This window comes from Dryas octopetala, chromosome 1 (genome assembly GCF_963921425.1).
Source record: "Dryas octopetala chromosome 1, drDryOcto1.1, whole genome shotgun sequence".
NCBI lineage: Eukaryota > Viridiplantae > Streptophyta > Magnoliopsida > Rosales > Rosaceae > Dryas > Dryas octopetala.
Window position 1 is genome coordinate 13,306,675 of NC_141366.1, and position 25,177 is coordinate 13,331,851.

Genomic DNA, 25,177 nt, shown 5'->3' on the forward strand with positions numbered 1-25,177 from the left:
ACCAGGTAAATAAAAAATTAAGTTTTAATCTATCCGTGTACGTAGATACGAATCAGAAAAACTACATTATTGAACGCTCGACAAGTCACCAAGGACATATGCATTTTTTCGCTAATAGATGCATTTTTTTGTTTACAAATACATCTTTTTTGCTTATAAATGTAGATTAGTTTACAGATACAAGTGTTGAGTGCTCGGTAAATAATTTGAGTTTCTATTTAAATTTTTGATCGACTAAAGTTTGATTTAACTTTCTTTCTCATTTTAAGGGGTGTCCCCAACTTATATTTCATTGGATTTTAAAAATCCAATGAAATTTAGGTGTCCTCAATTTAGATTTTAATAGATTTCAATGAATTTTAGGTGTCCTCAACTCAAATTTTAATGGATTCCAATGAAATCCAGTTGTCCTCAAAAAATCATGGATTTCATTAAGTGAAATATTTTAATAAATTTGGATGGATTTGGTTGGATTTGAATGCATTTTTTACACATAACAAATTCTATAAGAATTCCACCCAATTTCTTTGGATTTTGATAGATTTTATGAATTTTAAAATCTATTAAACTCCTTTAAAATCTGAGTTGGGACAGCCCTTAGAAATCTAATTAAAGAACCCTTGATTTTATTGAACCAAAACGCATTGTTGTCCAAAGTTTTCACTAAAACGCAGCGGTTAGCAAATCAAGCATGTTGTGTTTTTTTTTTGTGTTAATACAATAAGCATGTCAAAATTTTATGAATTTAATATTTAAATGCAAATAAAATAATAAAATAATAAAAATATTTCTATATTATGAAAAGCGATAAGTGAATAGAAAAATAAATTAGAATTATGGTAAGTTAAGGATTTGATTCATCTAATGTAAACAAAAAAATCGGATTCGTGTTTTACAAAAGGGGTGAAGCTAAGGATTAGCTAACCCAGTCATAGCTCCTCAATCAATCCAAAAATTTTGAGTTTGGCTCCGCCACATGTTCTGCATAGTTTAGTTAGAAAAAATAAATAAATAAATGTGTGCATCATTGCGAATGAGATGGCCATAAAATAGAAGAATAGGACTTAGGCTTGTCATTCTCATTTCTTGAATGAATTTAAAATAATTTTAAATGACCATATTACCTCTCATTTCATGTGCCTTAAATTCAAAATACTATTTATTTTTAAAAAATGCTTATTACTGTTCTAAGACTTTCCAATACTAAACAAGAATTATTCATTTTAATTTTCTTGGAATGAAAATAAAAATAACATTTTCAACAAACTCATTATGGGAATCAAAGGTTTTTTTTTTTTCTTTTGAGGAAAATGGGAATCAAAGGTTCTAGATCATAAATTGCTGATAACTCACTTGTAAACTGTAAAGTAGTTCAATGAGCAGATCATATTGGATATACTTAATAATTTTTTCCTCGTTAGGGGTCATTATTAATGTACCAAAATAACCTCATGTAACATGTTGGCGAAAAATTATTGGTTATAATCGATACACTGTCACGTGGTATAACCAATTTAATGTGTAAGAGTATTATTGGACGATATGTTTATATTAATAGGGTATAATATTAATAGCATTCACTCATATTATAACACATAACTTGGTTATACCCAATAGTATCCATGTTGGCTTGTAACTAGTAATTGTTGATCACTTCCATATTTCATATTTTATAAGGGACATTGCTTGGCTACTCAGATAAAAGGTGTTTAGCTTAAATTATGATATTAACCAATCATACAAATTTGATTACCAAGTTATTAAAAAATAAATAAATAGAATATTACTACTCAATTATTAAGACTTCTCACCAGAAATGAATAGGATATTTTAATTCTTCTGCTTGGGGAACCCAATAAGGAATCCAGCCATGTGGATCATATCATCACATGGCCAACCCTAAACTTTTTTGCTATCCCACATTCCCACTTGTTATCAAGTGGATGGATAGATTCCCACCATAATGTTAATTTCTTCCACTTTTTGTGATCATCCACAATTTCTGACCTTCAAGATTCAAAACCAGCTCCCCACTTACAAATAACAATTGAAATTTGATAGTGATTTTCTTGCATTAATGTCTGCCAACAATCTCTCTCTCTCTCTCTCTCTCTCTCTCTCTCTCTCTCTCTCTCTCTCTCTCTCTCTCTCGTAGCATGATCTTAATATTTCATTTTCTAATTGTTTAATTAGCAGGAAGTTTTTTTTTTTTCCGTATTATTTTAAGTTGTTGTGGTACTGGTATTGTTTGTTTAGGTTTAATTGTTGAAATTGGGTTACACACGTACAGTACGCATAGCAACTGCTATGAAACATGCCAGAGCATTGATCTGTTGCACCACTTTAATCAAAATTTTGAATACCTTAGAAGTCACATTTTCCTCCTCAAGGGGTGACTTATTTTATTCTCACCTTGATTTTCAAATCAAATCACCGTAATTATAACATTGATGCTCACAGGCCACGTCAACAGCTTTTCAATTTATATATATATATATATATATATATATATATATATACTCCTTCTATTGAGGTATACCTCAACTTATTTATGTTGAGGTATGACCTTATTGGGGCCCACACGAGTCGTTTTGTGTCGATCCGAACCGTTCGCAAGGATCATCTTCATTGATTGATCATCCTTGCAAAAAATTAGCCAAATCGGAAATCATTTGCCTATTTAACTTTGATCAAATAAATGGACGAACCAAATATTTTCGATGAAACCGTTCATTTGTTTAATCAAAGTTAGATAGGCAAATGATTTCCGATTTGGCTAATTTTTTGCAAGGATGATTTATCAATGAAGATGATCCTTGCGAACAGTTCGGATCGACACAAAACGACTCGTGTGGGTCCCAACAATGTCATACCTCAACATAAATAAGTTGAGGTATACCTCAATAGAAAGAGCATGTATATATATATATATTTTTTAAAGGGTAATGCTAAAGAGACCATTTTTTTATACCCTCTAATGTATCATCTTTCTAATAGATATGGGACCCACCAATACAAGTGGGTCTCGCCTCTATTAGAGAGATGATACACTAGATGGTACAAAGAGATAATCTCCCTATTATTTTCCTTTTAAAAAATGCACATATATACACACTAGAGTCTAGACTACTAGAGGATACAAAAGCTTTCCACCGTCTCATGTCAATCTAACATTTTTATCAATACTGCAATCCACCAAATACATAATTAGTTCAAGGCTCCTTTCAAAAAAAAAAAAATTGTTCAAGGCCTATTGTCAAATTAAGAATAAAAGGTGATTTGGTTGATTCATCTATTATTTTCTAGTGTTATGAAGTCAAAGTAAATTGGTGATTTGTTAGAAAGAACTTATGACAAGGAATTACTGTTTTTTTTTTACGTACAATAATTACTTTATCCCTCATATTTCGTTCTAAGCTTGAAATCAACTTATTATTAAAATCATTGGAGTCGAACTTTAAGCTCTATCTTACTTGTCGCATGTACGAGTTGAATCGAGCCAAGCCAAAATAAGGTAAATTCAAGTTTTGAGAAAGATGTTGAAATCAATCTAGAGTACAACAACCAAGTTTGGCTTGAACTCAATAGGTTTAAGGCCCCGTTTGGAATTGTAGTGGAGGACCGAAAAACTGCTGTGGATGACAATTCTCAATCACTTACAGCAATTTTGGTGTTTGGTAAAAAAATAAAAAACTGTTTTTCCCCACAATTCTCAACTCCCTATTGCAAAAACAAAAAGCATGTTTCTAGGTGCTTTTGAAAGCTGCAGTGACTCACAACAACAATGAATATTTTATTTTACCCATAATACCCTCATTGATTTCTATAATTTTTATTTGTTTATTTTAAATTAAAAAATATGTCCATTGTTAGTTATATTTTATATTGTGATAATTAATTATAATATTTTATGTATACGATTGAAATTATAATATACCTAAAAAAATAATAGGCATACTTATTTAATAATGTTGTTCTTAGAAAAATTAATGCTAATAAAAATTTGTAGTCAAAAAATTCAAAAATAAGTAAAAAAAAAAACATTTTATTTTTACCAAACAAATAAGTGAAATGCACTTTCAGCATCATGTCTATTTTAGTAATTATACACAGTCACAGCATTTTTATATTAACATTTACCAAACACTTTGATACTGTTTTTTGCACTCACAATACTTTTGAAAACATAGTTTACCAAACACTCAACTGCTTTACTTTACAATTGACTTTACTTCACAGCTGTTTTTTCTCACAGCAATAACAAACTGGCCCTAAGTCAAGCTAAGTATAAGCATTTTCATACCTTACTTGGTTGGGCTCATTTATACATTGAAATTCATTCACTCCTAGTATAAGAGTTGTCACACGTATTAGAGAACAAATTAACTTCAACCAATAACAAAAATAATTAAGAATAACAGTCTTTAATATGAGTACACGACATGATAACACAATCAATAAACAAATTAATATGTGTTCCCGTGTCATATACATAAATAATAGGCTCAAGTATATTTACATCCACCAACTGTATGGTCAATTTCAAGTTAGTACATGAACTATAAAACATTTCAAATTTCTTCATTAACTAACAAAAAACATATAAAATGGTAGACAAAACCGGGTTGACAAAAAAACCGGATCGAACCAAATTATTTATATATTTTATTATATATATTGAATAAAAAAGGTGTAAGGTGTTTTTTGCACATGTTGAGATTTGATCCCATGACTTTGTGAAGAGAGTCAAAGTATAAATTCTCACTACATCACTTAACCACTTGTAAAATTCAAGTACATGCAATATATTTATAGGCATATTGATACTTGAAATATAATAATTTATAAAATTAAATATATTTTATATATTATTCTTTTTTTTTTTAGATATTATTTTAGGTCTCTATTTGAATATTATCATTGCAAAAATTCTAAAAATATTAATAGTTTATATTTTATGTAATTTATAGTTTTTATATTGTAAAAATATTACTAAAAGTCTAAAACTATAATTTATAGTTTATATACTAAAATTATTAGAGTATACGGTTAATTTTTAAGGTATAAGGTTTCTGACTTTATGGTTTAGGGTATAATGTTATGGTGTATATCGAATACCAATTATTATTTTATAAATTATTATATTTCAAGTATCAGTATGCCTATAAATATATTACATGTACTTAAATATCATAATTGGCTAAGTGGTGTAGTGGGAATTTCCACTTTCACTCTCCTCAAGTGGTCATAGGTTTGAACCAAGCAAGTGCAAAATAACACTTTATACCTTTTTTATTCAAAATATATAACTTTTATATAATAAATAAAATATATATAAATAATCCGATTCGGTCCAATTTTTTTGTCAACCCGGTTTTGTCAACTATTCTGTATGTTTTTTGTTAGTTCGTGGACCAACTTGAAATGAATCCTATAGTTAATGGAGAAATTTGAAATGTTTTATAGTTCGTGGACCAACTTGAAATGCACCATATAATTAATGGAAAAATTTGAAATGTTTTATAGTTTGTGGACCAACTTGAAATGAACCCTATAGTTATTAAAGAAATTTAAAATATTTTATAATTCATACACCAAGTTAAAATGGACCCTATAATTATATATGTACTTGAGCCTAAATAACATGTTTGGTTTGAAGAATATTTTAATTTCATAGTTCATGATTTATGAATAATACAATCTATAAACAGTTCAAATAACATGATTGATTTGATTGACTAATTATCTAATTATGACTTATCTTTTTTATCAAATGATGTTAGAACTTAGAAGAAAGGAAATTCCAACTCGAAATCTCTAATTCTCTACTTCAATAGAAATTCAATAGGACAATTAAATTCATTTCATTTTAAATTGCTATCCTTGGCAACCATTCTCTTCTCACACGTGCGCAACACGAACAAAAAAAAAAAAAGATAAAAAAAAAATGCGGAGATAATAGAAAGGCAAAAAAATAAAGTCAAGAGCGACCCTGCTTCGATCTCTCCCCTTCTCTCTTTCTTTCCTTCCAGTGGTCGCAAAATAATCAGAGAAGTGAGAAAGAGAGAAAAGAACGTGAAAGACTAATTTGACCTTCGTCGGTGGAGCTGCTTTTCCTTCTTCCTCCTCTGTCTCGTTTGGTTGTTTTTGTTCTACGGTCACCATGAACGAGAAGGCCAATGTAACCAAGGAGCTCAACGCCAAGCACAGAAAGGTTCTTTTCATTTTCAAATTTTATAATTTATAATTTAAATTTGCCACCAATCTTTTTCTGTTTTCGTACAAATTTCTTTGGATCGTTGATCGTCGATTGTAGAGTTGGATTTCAGTTTTGTTTATATCTCCCCTTTGTTGCTCTGTTTGGTTGCTGAGAAATGAGGGAAGTGAGAGGACAAAGTTTGGAACTTTGTGAATGGTTGGAGTTCGATCGGATTTAATTAGATTTGTATTCGCTTAAATATTTTTCAATTTGGATTTCCGAAATGAAATGTAATCACTGATGTGTTGGGTTCGGCGAGATTTGATCTTTCGTTTTGGACATGATTGGTTTTACCTGATTTTACATTGTTTCACTGCTAGCGCTTGTTGATGCTAAATGCTTTATACTTTTTGCGTATTCAATTGGTGAATCTTTTTTTTTTGGTGGGTGGCGTTCTAATTTAGTGGGATTTATGTGAAATTTGATCTTAGAATATACATTGGGGGTTTTATTTTATTATTGTATAGTTTTTGGGGCTTTTTGGAACCATGGTTTAGTTTTAGATGCTGAATAATGGAAATGGATCTGTAATGATTTGATGCAATGGGGTTTAACAGTTATCTATAGTGATCAGAGTACGTGATTATTAATTGACATCAATTCGTTTTTATCGGTGATGTGAAGTGTTTCTAGTTTGTGAAGCTTGGTGAAATTAATCTTGAAGAAAACCCTTTCGAGTTTCTGTGGTCTCGTGGTTTTAAGATCATATTTCTGCTTTGAGTTCTTGAAGTGTGAACCATTCACTGTTCTTATTGGCGTTCCTTGTATGCCATTTAAGGTGGTTGGAAACATTATGATAGTGCTCCTACTTAGTGTTAGTTACCCAATGCTGTATTTGTGCTGCTGGACATTGATATTTGTTTGTATAGTGACACTTCCTTTATATCATTTTCCACAATTTTAGTGGCCTTAAAGTTCAAGGTTCCTGAGTCAGCATCTTTTACTGCCTTTGTTCTTTTTTTATTCTATTGAGTGTGCATTTTATGTAATTTTCATTTTTTTCACATATGCAGATTCTGGAAGGACTTCTTAAATTGCCAGAGAATAGGGAATGTGCTGACTGCAAAGCCAAGTACGTATCTGGAAGAATCCAAAAGAGATGATGTGAATATGATGATAGTGCACAACCAAGTATAGAGAATGAAAATTGGCTTAACAGCTATGCTTCTAAATTTATGTCATAAAATTTATTTTTATAAAAAGAATGGATGTCATAACTAAGCGGATCATAATAGTTAACACAAATTATGAGTTTTTAATGAAGATTTGATTGCTTTGCAGGGGTCCGAGATGGGCTAGCGTGAATTTAGGTATCTTTATATGCATGCAGTGTTCTGGGATCCACAGAAGTCTTGGTGTACACATATCGAAGGTGATGTTTACATCTTTTATGGCTACATTTGATATAATCTTTTGATTGCAGTAATATTAAGGTATAGTAAATTATGATGAGATGTGGGGTGGACCCACATCAGCTTTTTTCTTTTGTCAGACCACCCCCCCCCCCCCCCCTTCATGAAGAATATCATCAGAAATATTATTTTATTAACTCCCCCTTGGTGGTAACAACAACACCATTTTATCTTCCCATGCCTTGCATAAATACTAATCTTGTTCTGCACTTGCATATTTATTGTTATTACAGATCAGAATTCTAAACTGTAATAACAATAAATATGCAAGTGTAGAACAAGATTAGTATTTATGGTAGCAAATTTAAATGGCTAGTAGCCCCTCAAAAGCAAATTTAATTGGCTCTCTCTCTCATTTTCTATGAAAGATCTCGTAACTTTTTGATATTCCAAAATAACTTTCCAATCTTCTTTCAGCGGGGAAATTAGATAGGTTCCCACAACTCTTATAATTTTTTATCCTATGCAGCCATAGAAATGTGGATACCTTATGTTTTCCTGCATGTTCTGATGTTCATTTCCTCTAGACTTATAACTTTTTTCTTTTCCTTTTAATTGTTAATTGTTCCTTACGCACATGCAAGTTACCAGCTAATAAAACACTGGTTATTTATGCAATGGGCTCGTCTGAATACTATTGGTTTTACTGCAGGTGCGGTCTGCTACGTTGGACACATGGCTTCCAGAGCAGGTTGCATTTATTCAATGTAAGCTTGTCTGTCAGACTTAGGCCCATAGCTTGTTTTTCTTTTGATTGGTGTTGATTCTATTTATGATTGACAATATGTTATGATTTCATATAGCAATGGGAAATGAGAAGGCAAATAGTTACTGGGAAGCAGAGCTACCTCCAAACTATGACAGAGTCGGGATTGAGAATTTTATTCGTGCAAAGTGCGTTTCTGACAGTATCCCTAAGAACTAGCATCTATTTTTCGAGAAACAGTTCCTGTCTATCATCAATTCATCATTCGTTGTTATGTATATTTAGGTCAAGTCTTAAAAACTGCTTTTGGTAATTATTGGATATTCTCTTCAGGTATGAAGACAAGAGATGGATTGCTAAGGATGGAATACCAAAATCACCTTCTAGAGGACAGGAAGAACAAGCTTCGACACATTGGCAGAGACCTGGGGAAAGAAGTGGGCATGGGTATATAGGAAATTCTGAAAAAAAATTTGAGGAAAGGAAAAAAATTCAACCAGCTAGTACAAAAGCCAGTGTTCCTGCTACAAGAATCAGTCTTCCTGTTCCTCCAAAAGGGGCTGAACAAGTATGCCATATCGTGTTTCCCTGTTAATGCCTATTTTGTCTGTTTATTTTGTTTTCATCCAATTTTGCCGGATAGATTTATTATCATGCAGTACTTGTGGCTCTGGTTATCAAACCATATTTGCTACTGATTTTTATGTGGATATATAGGTTGTTAGTTCATTGTATAAACTACATTTTCTAAGAAACAAGAAAATATATGATGGGGGAGGTAATCTTCTCAACAAGATAATTAATAAGTAAGAAATAACAAAGATGACAAAAGAGAGGGAAATAATATACAGCGAAATATGCAAATTTTCAATAAAGAGGATGCACTACTATGTTACCCTGCTTTTTATGGGTATTATCTTCCTTCAAAAGAACCTTTGTGGAACCTAGTTAAATTGCATTTCATTGTCCTTGCAAATCCCCTTATTGTACTTGTGTGGACCAAATTTTGTTTGATGGCCGGAATCAACAGTGGACAAGAGCATGTGCTATGTTGGACAATAATGAATTGGCATAACATTGGTGGCATCCACAAAGCATTCTAAATCATGTATCAATGGTGTTATAGCAAGATTGAAGTGTCTTTGGCAGTTATCCGGAGTAAATATAGTCTACATGTCTGGTGGGACTCTAAAGTGGTGGTTAGAGGTTCGAGCAGGTGTCTGTAGTCTGTAGTCTGTAGAGAGACAAATCTTAGGGTCTTGTTGAGTTCTCTTCTAACCTGCACTTCATGTTGGTTAACAGTGAGAAAATCTGTTTCTGGACTGGGAGGATGTCTGGTGCAGGAATTCCTTTTTTTGCGTCACTTTTCCCCTACTATACAAGCTTTCCTTGTCTTATAATGCTTCAACAGCTAGTTTTCATATTGGGGTGGAACTTCAATTTCTATAGGAATCTGAGAGATCATGAAATTGTAGAGCTTTCTACTCACTTCTTTTTGATGGAAAACATTTCCTTTTTCCCTTTGAGAATAGACAGGAGGACTTGGTTCATCAGGTACCTTTTGTGTACGTCTTTTCCTGCAGATTATCTGATGATCACACTACTCCCAGTTTCAATCCATCTTTAATGATATGGATGGCTAAAGTACCTTTGCAGTTTCTTGCTTGGAACAGATTCTGTGGGGTGAATACTTGTGAGGTTCTTCAATGGAAAAAGCCTTTATGTTTGCCTTTCATCTCAGTGGTGTACTATGTGCCTTTCACTCGCTTGTTGCTTTGGCTGTTCTTGTTTGCGTGTTTTTGCTAAAAGTGGACTGCTGGTTCTCTGTCTGTATTAGTTTTTTCTCTATCAATATATTTAAATCAGTTTTCTATTTTTCTAAAAGAAATTTGCATACCTCATTAGGTGGTGCTGTTTCCATAGCTTTCTTTGTTACCTCATTTATTTTCAGAAATAGTTTTAGATTTTCAGAAAGTTTTGGTGCATGGTGTATCTATATTTCATCAGGTTGTACCGGTCCCAAAACCACAAGAGGTTCATAAAATAGAACCAGCAGTTTCGCAGGCCGAAGCAACAAAGCAAGCTCCTGACACTGCTCCTGCTGCCCCTCCTCCAAAAGTTGATTATGCTATTGACCTTTTCAACATGCTTTCAGTGGATGGTCCAAGTGAGGGTCCAAGTGAGAATGGCTTACAAGCAGCATCAGCTGATGATAATGATTGGGCAGGTTTTCAGTGTATGTCTTTATTCCCCTCCCCTTCCCATCCCCCCTAGATATTTTCCTTACTGGGATCACCATAGCTGCTTGGTTTAGGCTTCTTGCCAATGCCATTATGTTGGGGTTAAGAAATATGGTTGTGTTTAATCTGCAGCTGCTGGAGAAGCATCAACAGCTGAGAAAACTGGTCCGCCGAAAGCAGCAGAGAGCAATCACAAGCCTGCATCAGGAATCGAGGATCTATTTAACAATTCACCTTCATTAACTCCTGTTCCAGAGAAACCCAAGAAAGATGTAAAAAATGATATTATGAGTCTTTTTGAGAAGGTGAGTGCTGCATTATCATGTACAATTAGAATCTGTTTGAAACTATTTTATTAGTTTGTTAATTTGATAATAATTTTTTTTTATAGTTGAAAAAAGCAGTTCGCTCCATATTCAAGTTTGATTTGTTTATTTAGTTATCATGCCTTATAAATTAAGTCTTAAATCAATTTTCAAAGACCTACTTTGGTTTCGAGTGAGTTGAATCATCAATTTCTTGTTCTGTTGCATGACATGGTATGTAGATACAATTTTACACAATGGTTTGAATATCTGCAGTCCAGCATGGTGTCACCATTCGCTGTGCATCAACAGCAACTTGCAATGCTGGCTCAACAGCAGTCTCTTCTCATGGCTGCTGCAGCTAAATCTGCTGGCACGGAGCAAAAGTCTGTGCATCAACAGCAACTTGCAATGCTGGCTCAGCAGCAGTCTCTTCTCGTGGCTGCTGCAGCTAAATCTGCTGGTACGGAGCAAAAGTTTCCTGGCATTACTCAACAAGCTGTGTCCAATGGAAGCAATTTAACCCCCCAAAGTTGGGCAAATGTTGGCTACCAAATTCCTGGAATGGTGATGCCTGTAGACGGGCAGGCTGATCTACAGAAAGTTACGCAGGTAGGGTTTTGAGGAAGGCTTAATTATGTAGTGTTGTTTAATTTTTCTGCATCTAGTGAATTTCTCATTTGTTTTATTTCCGTTTGAGTCAGACAAGAACCATGGGGACGGCACATCCAATGGGGAGCCCTGTTCCATATTCAACACCTAGGTATGTCATAAATCTCTGGCTGCCCTAGTTTGAGGTTCCACATATGTAATGGGATTGTGGGATCTGTTATTGAGGTATATTTTCATGTCATACGAAATGGTGTTAAGTCAATGGAAAATGATCCTAAGCAAATTGAGCTTGTAATTATTATAATAACTTGTTCCTTGTGGTGCATGCATCCACAACCCCTCAATCTTGATTGACTCTCTCCAACGCCACCACGAAAAAAAATTGAATAAAACAGGAAAAGAGTGCAATCAGAACACTGCAATTTTGTGTACTTTTTATATTTTTTATTCAGGTTAGTCCATAGGCACTAGCTCAAAATCACAAGCAATTGCTCTGCATTTTTTCCTTTGTCGATTTCAGTTATGAATCTGGGACCTTTATCTTTTCTGTGGGAATATATTAGGTGCCATTTTCTTTGCAAACATTGTCAAGTACCTAGAAATTGGTGCACTTTTGCTTAGAAACTGGTTCATGGTAATGCTGCTTCTAGTTTCACTTTCATTAGCATAATAATACATCTCCGACCTGTCCAGGGAGTGTTTTCAGAGTTTCTATTTGGATTCTAAACCATGAATTTTTTCATTGTTATTTTTTGTGAGCATGGGGCAGATAAGAACATTCTACATTTGTGCTTAAATCTTCTATTTCCATGATCCATGCTACTGCTTCTCTTTTTCAGCTTTTATAATATGGCCCAAGTTAGCCCGGCTAATGGTGTGACAAACGTTGGAGTGAATAAAACTCAATCACCATCTCCAGTGTCGTCTGCAACTTCTGCAACTAAATCACAATCGGCAAAAGATTATGATTTCTCTTCTTTAACACAAGGGATGTTCGCAAAACAGTGAGGACCATTCAGGGGTGGAACATAGAAGGACTAAGAAGAGGGGCTGCAAACTTCTGAAAAAAAAAAAAAAAAATTCAATATATGTTATAGAGAATACCAATGTATTGGTACATTTGTCACTTGTAAAAACTTTTTGTCTTCTTCTTTTTGGTACAATGGAGGCCGATAAAAACCTTTTGTTTCTCTTCCACTCTTCTTAGAATATTACAGTGACAATAATGGTAGTTGTCCCACATTTTTTTTTTCACATTTGTATCCCATTTGATGTGTCATTACTTTACTGGAATGATATATATATTTTTTTTTTAATTTTTAGTGTCCAATATATGAATGTCATGTAAGATGGTATGAAATTGTAGTATAAAAATATGATAAGTGTAGCATTAATGATTAAAATATATAATTATTCTATGTCCTAAACCCTTTTGATTTATTTATAGTTTTAAATCAAGAATGCATTATATTTTAATGTTTATTTTGATTTAGAAATTGAATATTAATCTTAGAGATTTAATTTGAAATTCAAAAATGAATTATATGATGAATATAAGATTTTTTTTCTTCTATTTGGAAAAAGATTGGTGTGTGGAATGATAGTTAAGGGGGGTGGAAATAGTGTTTAGTATATAGGTGTTTGAGTTGGTATATCAAAGGGTAGGGGTGGGCATTAATACCGAAAATACCGAAACCGTCCCGTTACGTCTCGTTCCGTCCCGATCAATCCCGTCCCGAAATTTTGTTCCTTCATCCCGTCCCGATCCCATCCCGTCCCGTTCTTAAATGGGACGGGAACGGTTCTGATGTTTGAAAACCATCTCGTCCCGTAACGTCCCGAATTAATTATATTTTATTTATTATTATTATTTTTTTATTTTTTTCTCTTTCCAACCATTTAATTATTATTTAAAATTTTAAAACTCTCTCTCTCTCTCTCTCCCCAACCCAACCCGTGACTTTTTCTTTCCTCTCTCTTCCTTTTTCTTTCCTTCTCTCTTTCCTTTTTCTTTTTTCTACCTTCCTTCTCCTTTCCTTCTCTCTCCAGCCCGTGCCTTCACTTCTCTCTTCCTTCTTCTTCTTTCTTCTTCTTTCTCCCTTCCTTCTCCCTTCCTTCTCTCTCCAGCCCGTGCCTTCACTTTCTTTTCTTCTCTTCATTTCTCTTCCTTCTCACTTCCTCCATCTCTCTCGCGCGACCAGCACCTGTCCAGCCACCCCAGCCACCTAGCCACCTTAAACTCGAGCCACCCAACCACTTCCAGCCCGTGCACGACCCAGCCCAGTCACCCACCTCGCCGTCCGGCCACTTTCCCAGCCACCCAGCCACCTATTTTTCTTCTTTTCTTCTTTTTGTCTGGGATCGGGTTGGTACCGAACCCGTACCGAATTGGTTTGGTCCGAGACGAGACGGTACTAGAGCTCCAAAACGCCCACCCCCGTCCTGTACCGATCTCGAATCCAAAGCATGAGATGGGAACGGGATGAGGTTAGTCCCGTCCCCCCCCCCCCCCGTCCCGTGCCCACCCCTATCAAAGGGTATATGAATAATGGGAGGTGGAAATAGTGTTTTTATATTTTTTTTTTAACTTTAATGGTGGGTGTAAAAATAATGTGAGTGGAGAAATAAGACGAGAGTGGAAATATAAGCACTCTAGTTTTAAACTGGGTTCATTTTGTTTTAAAAACCAAACTTCTTTAAACCCAATTTTATAATTTAAAACCCTCTCAATCAACATACTAATATAATACAATTAGTTAATTAACAATTGAAAACCTTAAGTATACAATTAAATGAAAGAGCAAATTACAACAATGGTTTTTGAACTTTATTCCAAATATTACTTTAGTCCGCGAACTTCTTTTTTGAATTCTATGGTTCGTGAACTTTCATCCATATATTACTTTTAGGGCTGAGAATGGGGCGGATTTTACCTGACAACTAACCTATTACCAACATGTTTTTGTAGCCGATGAGTTTTATTCCAAACGATACCGATCGTATCGACAAATCGACCAACTCTGAATCGATCGATTCGGTCATGTGTGCTGGTTTTCCGGTATTGGCAGTCTTACCGAACCGCACCAACCCAATCGGTGTCGAAACAGACTTGAACCCACCCTCATCAGACCACTAAAATCCCGAACCGCCTCCTCCATTACCGCCGACTGAACCCAACCGACACTGAAATGTCGATAATCGATCGTCGTCAAAACAATGGCGGCTCCTTCCTGTGGCATCCAACTGGGATCGGTTTGGTAGTCGATCCGCCTCATTCGGTTCGATTACCAACACCGACCCACCCCTACGTGAGAGTGGAAACATCCTAGGCCCAATTAGCCCAGCCCCTTCTCCTATTTGCCTCTATCATGCTCTCGACTCACTCACTTTCACTCTCTCAACCCTAATTCTCTTTTTTGCTCTCTCATTTTCTCTTTCATCGGCGACTCTCTCAGCCCTGCTCTCTGCTCTCTCATCTTTCTCTCACATCAGACATCACTCTCTCACAGTCTCACTCACTAAGCCCTAATCTCTACTCTCTCATCTTCTCTCTCGACTGCAACATGTCTCTCTCATCTTCTTTCTCACCGGAGACCAAGAAGCCACATGCGCTGCTCAGCTCAGCTCCCTTGCTCTCTGTTGTCAGCAATTGCAAAATCCCTATGCTATCTGAACTGTCCAATCAAGCTCTGGGTTCTGTTTCTTGAGCTTTAGGTGTTTTTTATTTTGTTAAAGAAAGGTTTTTTTTCTTGTGTTTGACTTTCTGCTGGGTCTTGGAGATCTGAATGATTAGGAGCTATTTAGAGTTGTTTTTTGTTCCTTTTTAATGTTTTTGTTTATGAGTTTTTTTTTTTGTGGCTCAATTGGGTCAAATATGTGTGAAGATTCGACTTTGATTGTTAATTTAAATGACTTTGTAGTAATTTTGGTGTAAAGGGTTCTGGGTTCTGTTTATTTAGTTCTGGGTTCTGTTTTATCGCCATTGTCACCATCCTCTTCGTCCTCCGCAATGCCCGCGACTCCGCCGCCTTAGTTTGCTTCCAGACCTAGGCCTAGAACCTTGAGAAGATCAAGCTCCCCAAAACAGTCGGTTGTTGGATGACCGACCCGACATCAACCGACAAAGTCGGGTGCTGACCATCAATCGATCCACAACAAGCGAATCGATTGTCGGTTTTGGGAAATCATCGAAGACAGTTGGTCAGGTGAGTCGGTTGTTTGGCCGATATGCAACTGACCCTACCCATTTCCAGCCCTAATCACTTCAGTCCATTGTGTTAATTCTATATATATTTTCTGTCAATTTTAGTTTTATGTCAAGCACATGATCCTCTTTTGAGGGTAAATGTGGCAACTTACCTCCTCTCCAACATGATACATATGACTAAAACGGAAAAATAGATAAAGTTAAATAAATAAACTTAAGGGATACATGAATGAAAGTTGATAGACTATAAAATTCAAAAAAATGAGTTTATAGACCAAAATAATACTCTGGATTCAAGTTCGAGAACCTTGCTATAATTTGTTCAAAATGAAATTACTAAATCAATATTTAAGAATTGATTATTACACAAAGAGTCAACTCAAATGCACATCCCTACACACAATTCCGAGTACACTACTAAATGACTCATATTTATGATTAGGCTTCTCTCCCATGGCTGATTGACACTAGTCTTCAGCGTTGCCAAATATGTCAACATGTCAGGTTCCCAGCCAATCACCACTCACCAGAGCTTTTGTCTGCTTTTGATCATACAGCCAATTAGTGAGCCAGCCAACAGCTTTATCTTGCTTTAGCTATTTCTTGAAATTTCCACACCAAAATTAGGTATAAAATCTTGGACTTAGAAAAATACTAAATTGAGACCGTGCAATGTTTGTAGAACTTGTAGTAGTTGTTCAAAACCGGATAACCCAACCACAAATACTGTGCCCCGATTGATGACAACACGTGTCACCCATCCAAATATTGGACGGTGGCATGAGAATATATGTGAATGAGATGGTAGTGTAAAATAGTATAAGGCTATAAGCTACACTTCCAAAATCTTTATCTTTGACTCACTTGTAGCTGTACAAACTAGGAGTCAAGCATATTAGGCCATCACCAACCAATAAGAAACCACCACGTATTGACTGGACCTCTGGAAGCATGGTCTTTGAGGTCTCTCCCCAGTGAAGATGATGGTGAGCTGAATGATATGCATGCTCCATGCTAGCTTGATGATGCAACAAATCCAATGATCATAATAATTCCAACTTTCTAACTAAAAAAATAATAATAACTCCAACTTTATGTTTATTTTTTATTGAATGGTGATGTAAGCTCCTGGACTTTGGTGTGGATGATTCTGTTTCTGCTTCCGTGGGGCTTAAATCTTAATCAGAAGAATGGGACAAATCTCACAAAAGCACCCTATCAACGCAGGACCATCAATGGCACAAAAAAATTAATACATATTCCAAGAAATTAATTTTATGAAAAAAATGGAGCATATATTATTTGATTTCAAATTTGCATGAACCACTTTGATCAGGGCCTATCCAAGAACTTAAAATGAGATGAGTTGAACTTTCAAGCTAGTTTTTCATTATTGTTAGTGAAATTTTTTTGCGAACTTTCGACAACATCTTATCTATTTTTATGACATTTCTCAAATTTACACAACATATTAAATCACTTTTATAATTATTATCAAATAAAATTCGACGGCACAAGTGAATTTCATTAATAAAAAAACAAAATATACACCTTGTTAGGGGGACGTAATAAGCTTTACCCCTCAAAATGCATATTCATAACAAGAAGAAACAATAAAAAAAAAACATGTAATACAAATACAATATAACACTACTTAAATTGAGCCCTACGTTTCTTTACAGCATAAAAGTCATCAATTACGTAATTAAAACTAAAAGTATCAACAAGATCTTTTTCAATATGAATAATCATACAATCTACAAGAAAGTCATCACATATCTTGTTCTGAAGTCAATTCTTAACAATTTTCATACATGAAAATGTTCGCTTCGTTGTTGCCATAGAAACCAGAAGAGTCAACACTAGACAAATTAATCTCTCAATTAACAAGTATTATTTTCTTTCTCTAACAAATTTTTGGCATAATTCCGAAAGAAAAAACACATTCTGAAATTGTAAACGTTCACATGCCTCATATTTAAAATGTTTCAATTAGTTTTTCAAGGTAAATAGTTCATGTACATTAAAGTTTTGAGAGTAAAATTTCTCAAAGCTAATCAAAGAAAAAAAAGATCGAGAAAAAAAAAAAAGGAAGAAGAAGAATTGAGTATATATGAGTGAAAACTTGAATTGAAATTGGAATCTAGTAGTGAGATTAAGAGCTAGAAGAAGAACTGAAGAAGTACTTCAGTTGGGTTGGTGGGGTGGGCGGCGAAAAGCTTGGCTGAAGGATATATTTTTTTTTGTTTTGGGTTGGGTATTGGGCTAAAAGCCTAAGACTAGTAGTATTGTTTTTTTTTTTTTTTGCAAAAATTTTGGGTGGGCTACAGTCCACGTCAACCTTCACATAAATACGCCCCTTAACTCTGATGCATATATAATTAAGAATGAAAAATTACCCATAAAAATCTCATCATAATGATAGAATTAGAACATTCAACCCAAAATTAATTGGCAATGGGTGGAGAGGCCCAAGACTTATAAGCACATATGCTAAGTCTTAGTTTTCCGATGTGGGACATTGCTCCACATTACTCTTAACACGCTCTCACATGTGTGGCGAAATTTTGAGCCTTACACGTGAACAAATTGTATTGGGTGACGTGAGAGCACGTGTGGCCGTTGGGCCTTACATGCGAATAACCAAGCTCTGATACCATGATAAATTAGAGCATCCAACCCAAAACCAATTGGCAATGGGTGGAGAGGCCCAAGACTTATAAGCACATATGCTAAGCCTTAGTTTATGTTGAGAGTAATATGGAGTAATGTCTCACATCGGAAAACTAAGGCTTAGCATATGTGTTTATAAGTCTTGGACCTCTCCACCCATTGCCAATTAGTTTTGGGTTGGATGCTCTAATTCTATCACATAACACTATGCAGGATTACAATTCAAATTTTCCTTATAATCTTGTTGTTAATTATCTCTTAATAATTCCTTTAGTTTTTTTAGCCTATTGGGTTGGGTGGGCACAACCACCCACAGGGCCAAAAGTACTCTCCCATTTTCCTAATCTCATCTTTCATCTTTTGAAAGTGTCATTTAGGTAAACAACTTTATAAGCTTCTCACCTTTAACCTTTATTATCTGACATTTAAAGTTAGGAGGAGCAATTTCTTAGGGATTAATAATATTCTCTTGTTAGATAATCCAACATTTTATGTTGTGTGTGATATATTTTTGCTGGTAAAAAAATAAAGATATTCCAACATATATTATGTTATTAAGACGTCAATTTCTAGTGATATAACATGTTTATGCTTAATCTCTATTGATATAACATGTCAAATTGTTTTGTAAGAAAATATATTTTATTTTCCTATTCAAAATGATCATATAAAATGGATTATTGGTCTATTCCGTCTTGTATTTGTTAATGTCCTCCTGGTTTCACATTTTCAAAGAAGTACACAAAACAAACACATAACAGGACTTTGGGCATGCAATCTCCCAGCTATGAGTCTCTGACCATCCAATTGACATCGATGGGCATTTAATTTCTCTGGACATATGCATGGGTAGTCTTGTAGGCCGGTATGTCCGGCCACTTGAAAACAACTTCACCATTGTCTCACTTTCACAAAACGTTGCACAACTTGTACTAAGGAAATCCCAAGTCGCACTTTGCCCGTTTCTGGTAGGAAAAACTGCATGCATGCATGCTTATATTAACCACACATTAAATATTAATCATTACACGCATTGCGTATCTAATTAAAAAATTCTTGATCAATAATTGATCATGATGTTGATTGCTACGGCTTTTATAGCAACTCTGTAATACTGAAAATATCAACTATTATTTCAAATTTTCATATCTAAATTTATATGATAGATATGTCATTTGTTCATGTTGAAATTTACTTTGAATCTCATTTATGTAAAAATAAAAATAAAACTGAATTATCATGTGTTACAAATAATTAGAATTAACTCAAGTAGTGAGGGAAAATGAAGAAATTAGTTAAAATTAAAATAGATTAAAAGTTCAACTAGTTAATTCTAACGTAACAAAAAAAAAATTATATATCTCATTGATTAGTAACTGAAAATTAAAATAATAATTAATGTTTTTAGTATTGTAATTAACACAACAAATGCACAAGACATGAGATAATAGGTGTAAGCTTGGTGCTTATTGGTTGATCGGCAATCTCAACACATGAATCCAATATTATAAAAGACACACACTGCAGAACTCAGATTAAGAACCCAGCCAGTAATTGATCACTCGTTATATATACGGTTATACCTAAATCAGTGGTACTGATGCTTCTGGCTAGCTAGCTAGGTGAATATTCGTGGTTGCTAATTAAGTGGTACTGTGGTTTTGACTTTTGAAGAAAATGCTTCATTTTATTGAGCATTTGGTTTGATATATTGTGTCTAAATACTAAGCCAACTCGTACACTACCTACTGACAAGCACATGACATGGCCAACCCAAATCACATTTTCAAGTATTATATATATATTCCTCAGCCGTTGACTTGCATAATATTATTTTCATGCATGTTTTAGTCATTATAATTAATTTATTAATGTTATTCTCGTACAATTTATATAAGCTCTTTATAGAATGGGGAGGTTCAAATTACATTCTTCTTTAGTTCTTTTGATTTGAGATATTTTTAATAATCAAAACTATTAATTTTATATTTTCATTTAACGATTATTTCTTTCAATCAAATCATAATGATATTTGAACAATAACTTATAAAATAGACAATTTCGGTTATTAATCTACATTACAAGATAATCGAGAGCACAACCTCTACATTTTTCTTTTAAGTGTGAACATCCTCTTTAAATACTGATCTATAGAACATAGATGTCAGTTAGCTCTTGGCAGTGTACTGTATATAGGCCAGTCCAGACTGTCCAGTGACTCCAGTCCTCCAAAAAACTGAAACAATTTACCACTGTCACTAAGCATTCTTTTTTTTTTTTGGCCACTTTGTCACTAAGCATTCTTAAATCTTAATAATATAGTATTAGCCCAAAACGTGGTCGGTTAAGACATAATTAAGTAGAGTTTGATAGGCACGTGCGAAGTTGAAAAGAGACGAGAGACCACCCAATTCAATACTGAATAGTCCAAATATATACCCATGGGCCGGGGATTTAGGATCCGCCTCAAAATAGCTCCGGAGTTAACGGTCACATTATATATATAGCCGTTGAGATGGGATGTATGGTAGCTTTTAAATACTCAGTTGCTCCTGACAAGTAAATAAACAACACAACAAGTAGGTCTGCTGCATTAATATTAATTATATGGATTACAGGGGTAAACTACAGCATGTAAAGGTCGTTAATTATATATGTACTATAATATATTGGGGAAAAGTGTTACACTTTACCAAGTAAGTACTTTTTCTGATTAGATAAATAAATAAAAAGAAGAAAGCCCCACCTCCAGATGATACCTCCAGAATCATCTGGAATATTAATGCTGGATATTTAGACACTGGTTTCGGTGGGTTTTTAAATCAAAGTGAAGCACTTAACAAATTTATTTTAAAATTAATTGACAACCAAATAAGTAATTTAAATTTTTATAAATTATTATAAAAGGTCTCACATTTTTTAGAGATCTTTCTCTTTTAACACAAAGGGCATTGAAAAATGATCGAAAAATCCTAAATCACACAGTGCTACAGCCACTGCATGCAGTGTCTTTTTGTTCAACTACTAAAAAGAAGAGAGGGGATTATTCAGCTAGTAATGTTATTATGGGCTATCTTTCTGATGAAGATGGCTAATTGAGATATCTCAAATAGTTTTATCTTATTTAATTCTAGGCTTCTAGCTTCTTGATCACCCTATGTATACATTGATTAAAACAAAGATCTCACGTATTTAATTTACCAAAAAAACAAAATATGGCATTGTAACGGACAAAAGATGTTCCATTGTAAAACAAACAAAACTGATAAAGAGGCGAGTTGTAAGCTCAAACCTTCAAGTTTTGTATGTAAAAACACTTAAATTTATTTGAGGAGATCAGTCTATGACATTATATTTTTTACATAAATTTTGACACAAGTTTTAATTGAGGGATATTTTATATATAATTTTAATGATCGGAACGATTTATTTTTTAAATCTCAATTAAATTGTCATTGTAAAAAAGTAAGTAAATGAAAATAATATATATAGTTTAGAGATGATTGCGCTTATTCTCACCCTATGGGAATAATATCTTCGTTTTTTTAATGGTTTATTGAACATAATATGGTGACTAAATAATGTATTGATTATGTAGAGAAATTATAGATGAATGTAACATCCAGATTCTCAGAAGCAGATAATTTTGATTTATGATTTCTGCAAAATTCTGCTTCCTTCTCTATTCTACGGTCCAAGCATATATATGAGAAGAACTTCCCTGCACCCCCCAATGACAGCAGCTGGCATCCCCATCCCACCATCTCTCTCTATCTCTCTCCTCTCTCTCTTTCTCTCTCTTTTTTTCTCTCTCTCTCTCTTTTCTTTTTTTTCTCTCTTGTGATACCACCTGTCCCCCTAACACGGGGGCAGGTAAGTTATTTTCCATATATATCCTTGTTACGAACCCCATGCCACGTGGAGCAAACTCATTACCACTGACGTGTCAACCGATCACCACTTTATCCCCCCATTTTTCTTCTTCTTCAAAAACGGTCACACTACTACCTCTTCATCCAACGGCTCACGTTTCATTAAAACCCACTCCGCTCTCCTCCCCTGTATATAATTATAATCGCGCTCCTCAACCATTTACCCACTCCCTCTCTCTCTCTCTCTCTCTCTCTCTCTCCCAACCTCTCGAAACTCTCGCCGGAAAAGGTAAGATTCAGATCGAGCCCCCGACATCTCTTTCGCCGGAAAAAATGGCAACGAGCTCAAGCAGCAACAACTGGTTACTCTCTCTCAAGGTGGTGCTGATCTCCACCGGCGTGGTGTCCATGGCCGTGGCGCTGAAGCTCTCGGTTCCAGTGGCTGCTGACTTGGTAGCCACCCAAGCACCTTCACTCTGGAGCTCCGTGCTCCTGTGGCTCAGACCTCCCTACCTCTACATACTCATCAACTGCATCATCATCAGCATCGTCGCGTCCTCCAAGCTCCATCCAAAAGCCGACGAAGATTCGCCGCCGCAGCCGGAGATGTTAGTCCCTCTCCCTCCGGTTCCGGTCAAGATTTCCGCAGACGTAGTACGGTCCGACTACGCGGTCTACAACGGCGTCCTTCCGAGCGAGTACGCTTATGATGCGAGTGTGTTGCCGAAGGTTTTGGATGCGTACACGGGAGGAGGAGTGGTGGAAGCTACGGTTTCGGAAGCAGAGAAGGAGAAAAAGAGCACCGACGATCAGGTCGTGATGCACGGTGGTGATGAGGCGGCGGTGTCGAGACCTGTACGGACGAGCTTGCAGAGGAAGGACTCTATGGAGTTTTGGTTGAATGAGAATGAGAAGCCTCCGGTTGCTGCAAGGTTTGGTCACAGAAAATCCGTCAAAGCTAGTCCTGAAGGTAAATCTCCTCTCTCTCTCTCTCTCTCTCTCTTCTACTATGCGTACGACTTGTCGTATTATTATTGCAGGTGGAGTTTTAGTTGCAGGTTTAGTAAGTAATCACATGGTGTTGGGACCACTTGAAATCGGTGGTCTCCATGACTGAGGAAGTCGTAAAATTTTGAATTTCCTGATAGGAACAAGGAACCGACTGGTCGGACCACCTGACCTTTCGGTGGTCAGAGCACTACCTGATTTTGATTTGATTTTACTTTTATGGTTTAAATTTCAAAAGACGATATTAGCCTCGTCTTGTGAGCGAGGCGAGCGGAAGAGTAAACCAAATTTGAAGCGGTGAGTCAAAATGGTAAATTAAGCGGAAAGCTTGTGCGAATTTGCAGGAGGGAAGTCGTTGGGAGTGTCGAAGCCGAAGCGGCACGACACGCTGGAGAGCACGTGGAAGACGATAACGGACGGCCGTTCGATGCCGTTAACGAGGCACTTGAAGAAATCCGACACGTGGGACACGCACGTGAGGGGAATGGACGAAAACACCCCTCCCAAAGCCAAGATGAACAAGTCTGAGACGTTCCAGGAGCGGACCGGGAATGCGAACTCGCCGCAGAGTCAGTCGCCCGGGTCGGGTCGACTCAGGAAGGAACCGTCGCTGAGTCAGGACGAGCTGAACCGCCGAGTGGAGGCGTTCATCAACAAGTTTAACGAGGAAATGAGGCTGCAGAGGCAGGAGTCGTTGAACCAGTACAAGGAGATGATCAACCGTGGGGCCCAGGTCCCATTAGCCCATTAGTTTTCTTTTTCTCTGTTTTTCTTTTTGTTTATAATTTAAAGAGGCAAACAGGGCCAGAATTCGGCAGGCAATTGCAATTGCCATATGTTTATTATTATTGGGTTGTTTGTTTTTTTTTTTTTTTTTGGTTCAATCGAGAGGGTGGTGAAAATACAGACTTGTATTACCCAAAATTTTCTTGGGTAACGATGATGTTTATAGTGATCTCATTTTACTTTATTGCCAATATTTTCTTTTTCCATGAGGGAAGAAGTGTTTTTCAGCAACTTGTGCTTGAGAATTACAATTTTACAATCGAATGAATGAGAAAAGGTCACTTTTTAGATTTGTTTGGTTACTAACATACCTTTCAGTGTGTCACATAAGCATATACTAAAGTTCTGGTGCTCTTAGTATCGTTCCTATTTTGTGGGATGTCCCGAAAGGACTTAAGTTCTGGTCCTCTGAAGATATTAGAATGGTGTAAACAGAACCCGGCTTGAATACCATTAAAATGATACTATTTAAAGATAATTTATGTCGCACCATGATTTTCGAAGCACGAGACGACTTGTATCATATCTTAAGTTCAAATTCTTATGCAAACAAAAAGAATTTATAATAAATTACAATTGGTAGAAGGTTTAGAAACAAAAACTACAAGACTTTAGATTATACATCCAGTGTTACAAGAATGGTAATGTGCCTCCATTAGGAAGAGAGGGAGAATGTGACTCGAAAAAACTCGGCTGGTGCCAAAACATGACACAAAGTCTACTTAAAACATGATAAAAGCATGATACGAACACGAATTCTCAATATACAATACAAAAAGGGCATGCGGGTCAGATCTATTTTTTTCTTTTTGCTGTGGATTAAGTTTAATATAACGGGGCTTTAACGTCATAGAATGACCCATCTTAGAGTTATTATTTTGTGTAATCATTATATTATCATGGTGTAATTAATTCATGAATTAATATGAATAGACATTATTAATAATATATTTTACAAACATATTATTAATGTACGTTCGGTCGGCGCGTATGACCAAAATCCACGATAAATTCCGGCCTAATGTTTGGCAGTGTGGATGTGGCCCAAAAAAGCACAGAAAATGGTGGGACTTGTGGATAAACACTCAAAGAAACAA

General features: G+C 35.3%; 2 protein-coding genes across 2 annotated transcripts; both read left to right on the forward strand.

Annotated features, from left to right (window-relative positions):
• The first annotated feature begins 5,999 nt into the window (after positions 1–5,999).
• On the forward strand, positions 6,000–12,850 carry AGD5 (ARF-GAP domain 5). The gene is made up of 11 exons (XM_086254195.1): positions 6,000–6,214; positions 7,273–7,331; positions 7,541–7,631; positions 8,324–8,378; positions 8,475–8,565; positions 8,711–8,945; positions 10,385–10,613; positions 10,750–10,922; positions 11,199–11,534; positions 11,627–11,685; positions 12,374–12,850. Exons 1-11 carry the CDS (start codon positions 6,164–6,166, stop codon positions 12,540–12,542), a joined length of 1,548 nt encoding a protein of 515 aa, XP_086110321.1. The 5' UTR covers positions 6,000–6,163; the 3' UTR covers positions 12,543–12,850.
• A 9,701-nt stretch (positions 12,851–22,551) lies between these two features.
• LOC147298109 (cotton fiber-like protein (DUF761)) lies at positions 22,552–24,406 on the forward strand. The gene is made up of 2 exons (XM_086228796.1): positions 22,552–23,256; positions 23,639–24,406. Exons 1-2 carry the CDS (start codon positions 22,620–22,622, stop codon positions 24,043–24,045), a joined length of 1,044 nt encoding a protein of 347 aa, XP_086084922.1. The 5' UTR covers positions 22,552–22,619; the 3' UTR covers positions 24,046–24,406.
• The last annotated feature ends 771 nt before the right edge of the window (positions 24,407–25,177 follow it).

Excerpts from the sequence above, each read along its gene's own strand:
- AGD5 (XM_086254195.1), top strand. The coding sequence starts at position 6,164 with ATGAACGAGAAGGCCAATGTAACCAAGGAGCTCAACGCCAAGCACAGA. Across the intron at positions 7,632-8,323 it reads TTGGTGTACACATATCGAAG|GTGCGGTCTGCTACGTTGGA; the intron begins GTGATGTTTACA and ends GTTTTACTGCAG. Across the intron at positions 8,566-8,710 it reads GAGAATTTTATTCGTGCAAA|GTATGAAGACAAGAGATGGA; the intron begins GTGCGTTTCTGA and ends TATTCTCTTCAG.
- LOC147298109 (XM_086228796.1), top strand. The coding sequence starts at position 22,620 with ATGGCAACGAGCTCAAGCAGCAACAACTGGTTACTCTCTCTCAAGGTG. Across the intron at positions 23,257-23,638 it reads CGTCAAAGCTAGTCCTGAAG|GAGGGAAGTCGTTGGGAGTG; the intron begins GTAAATCTCCTC and ends GCGAATTTGCAG.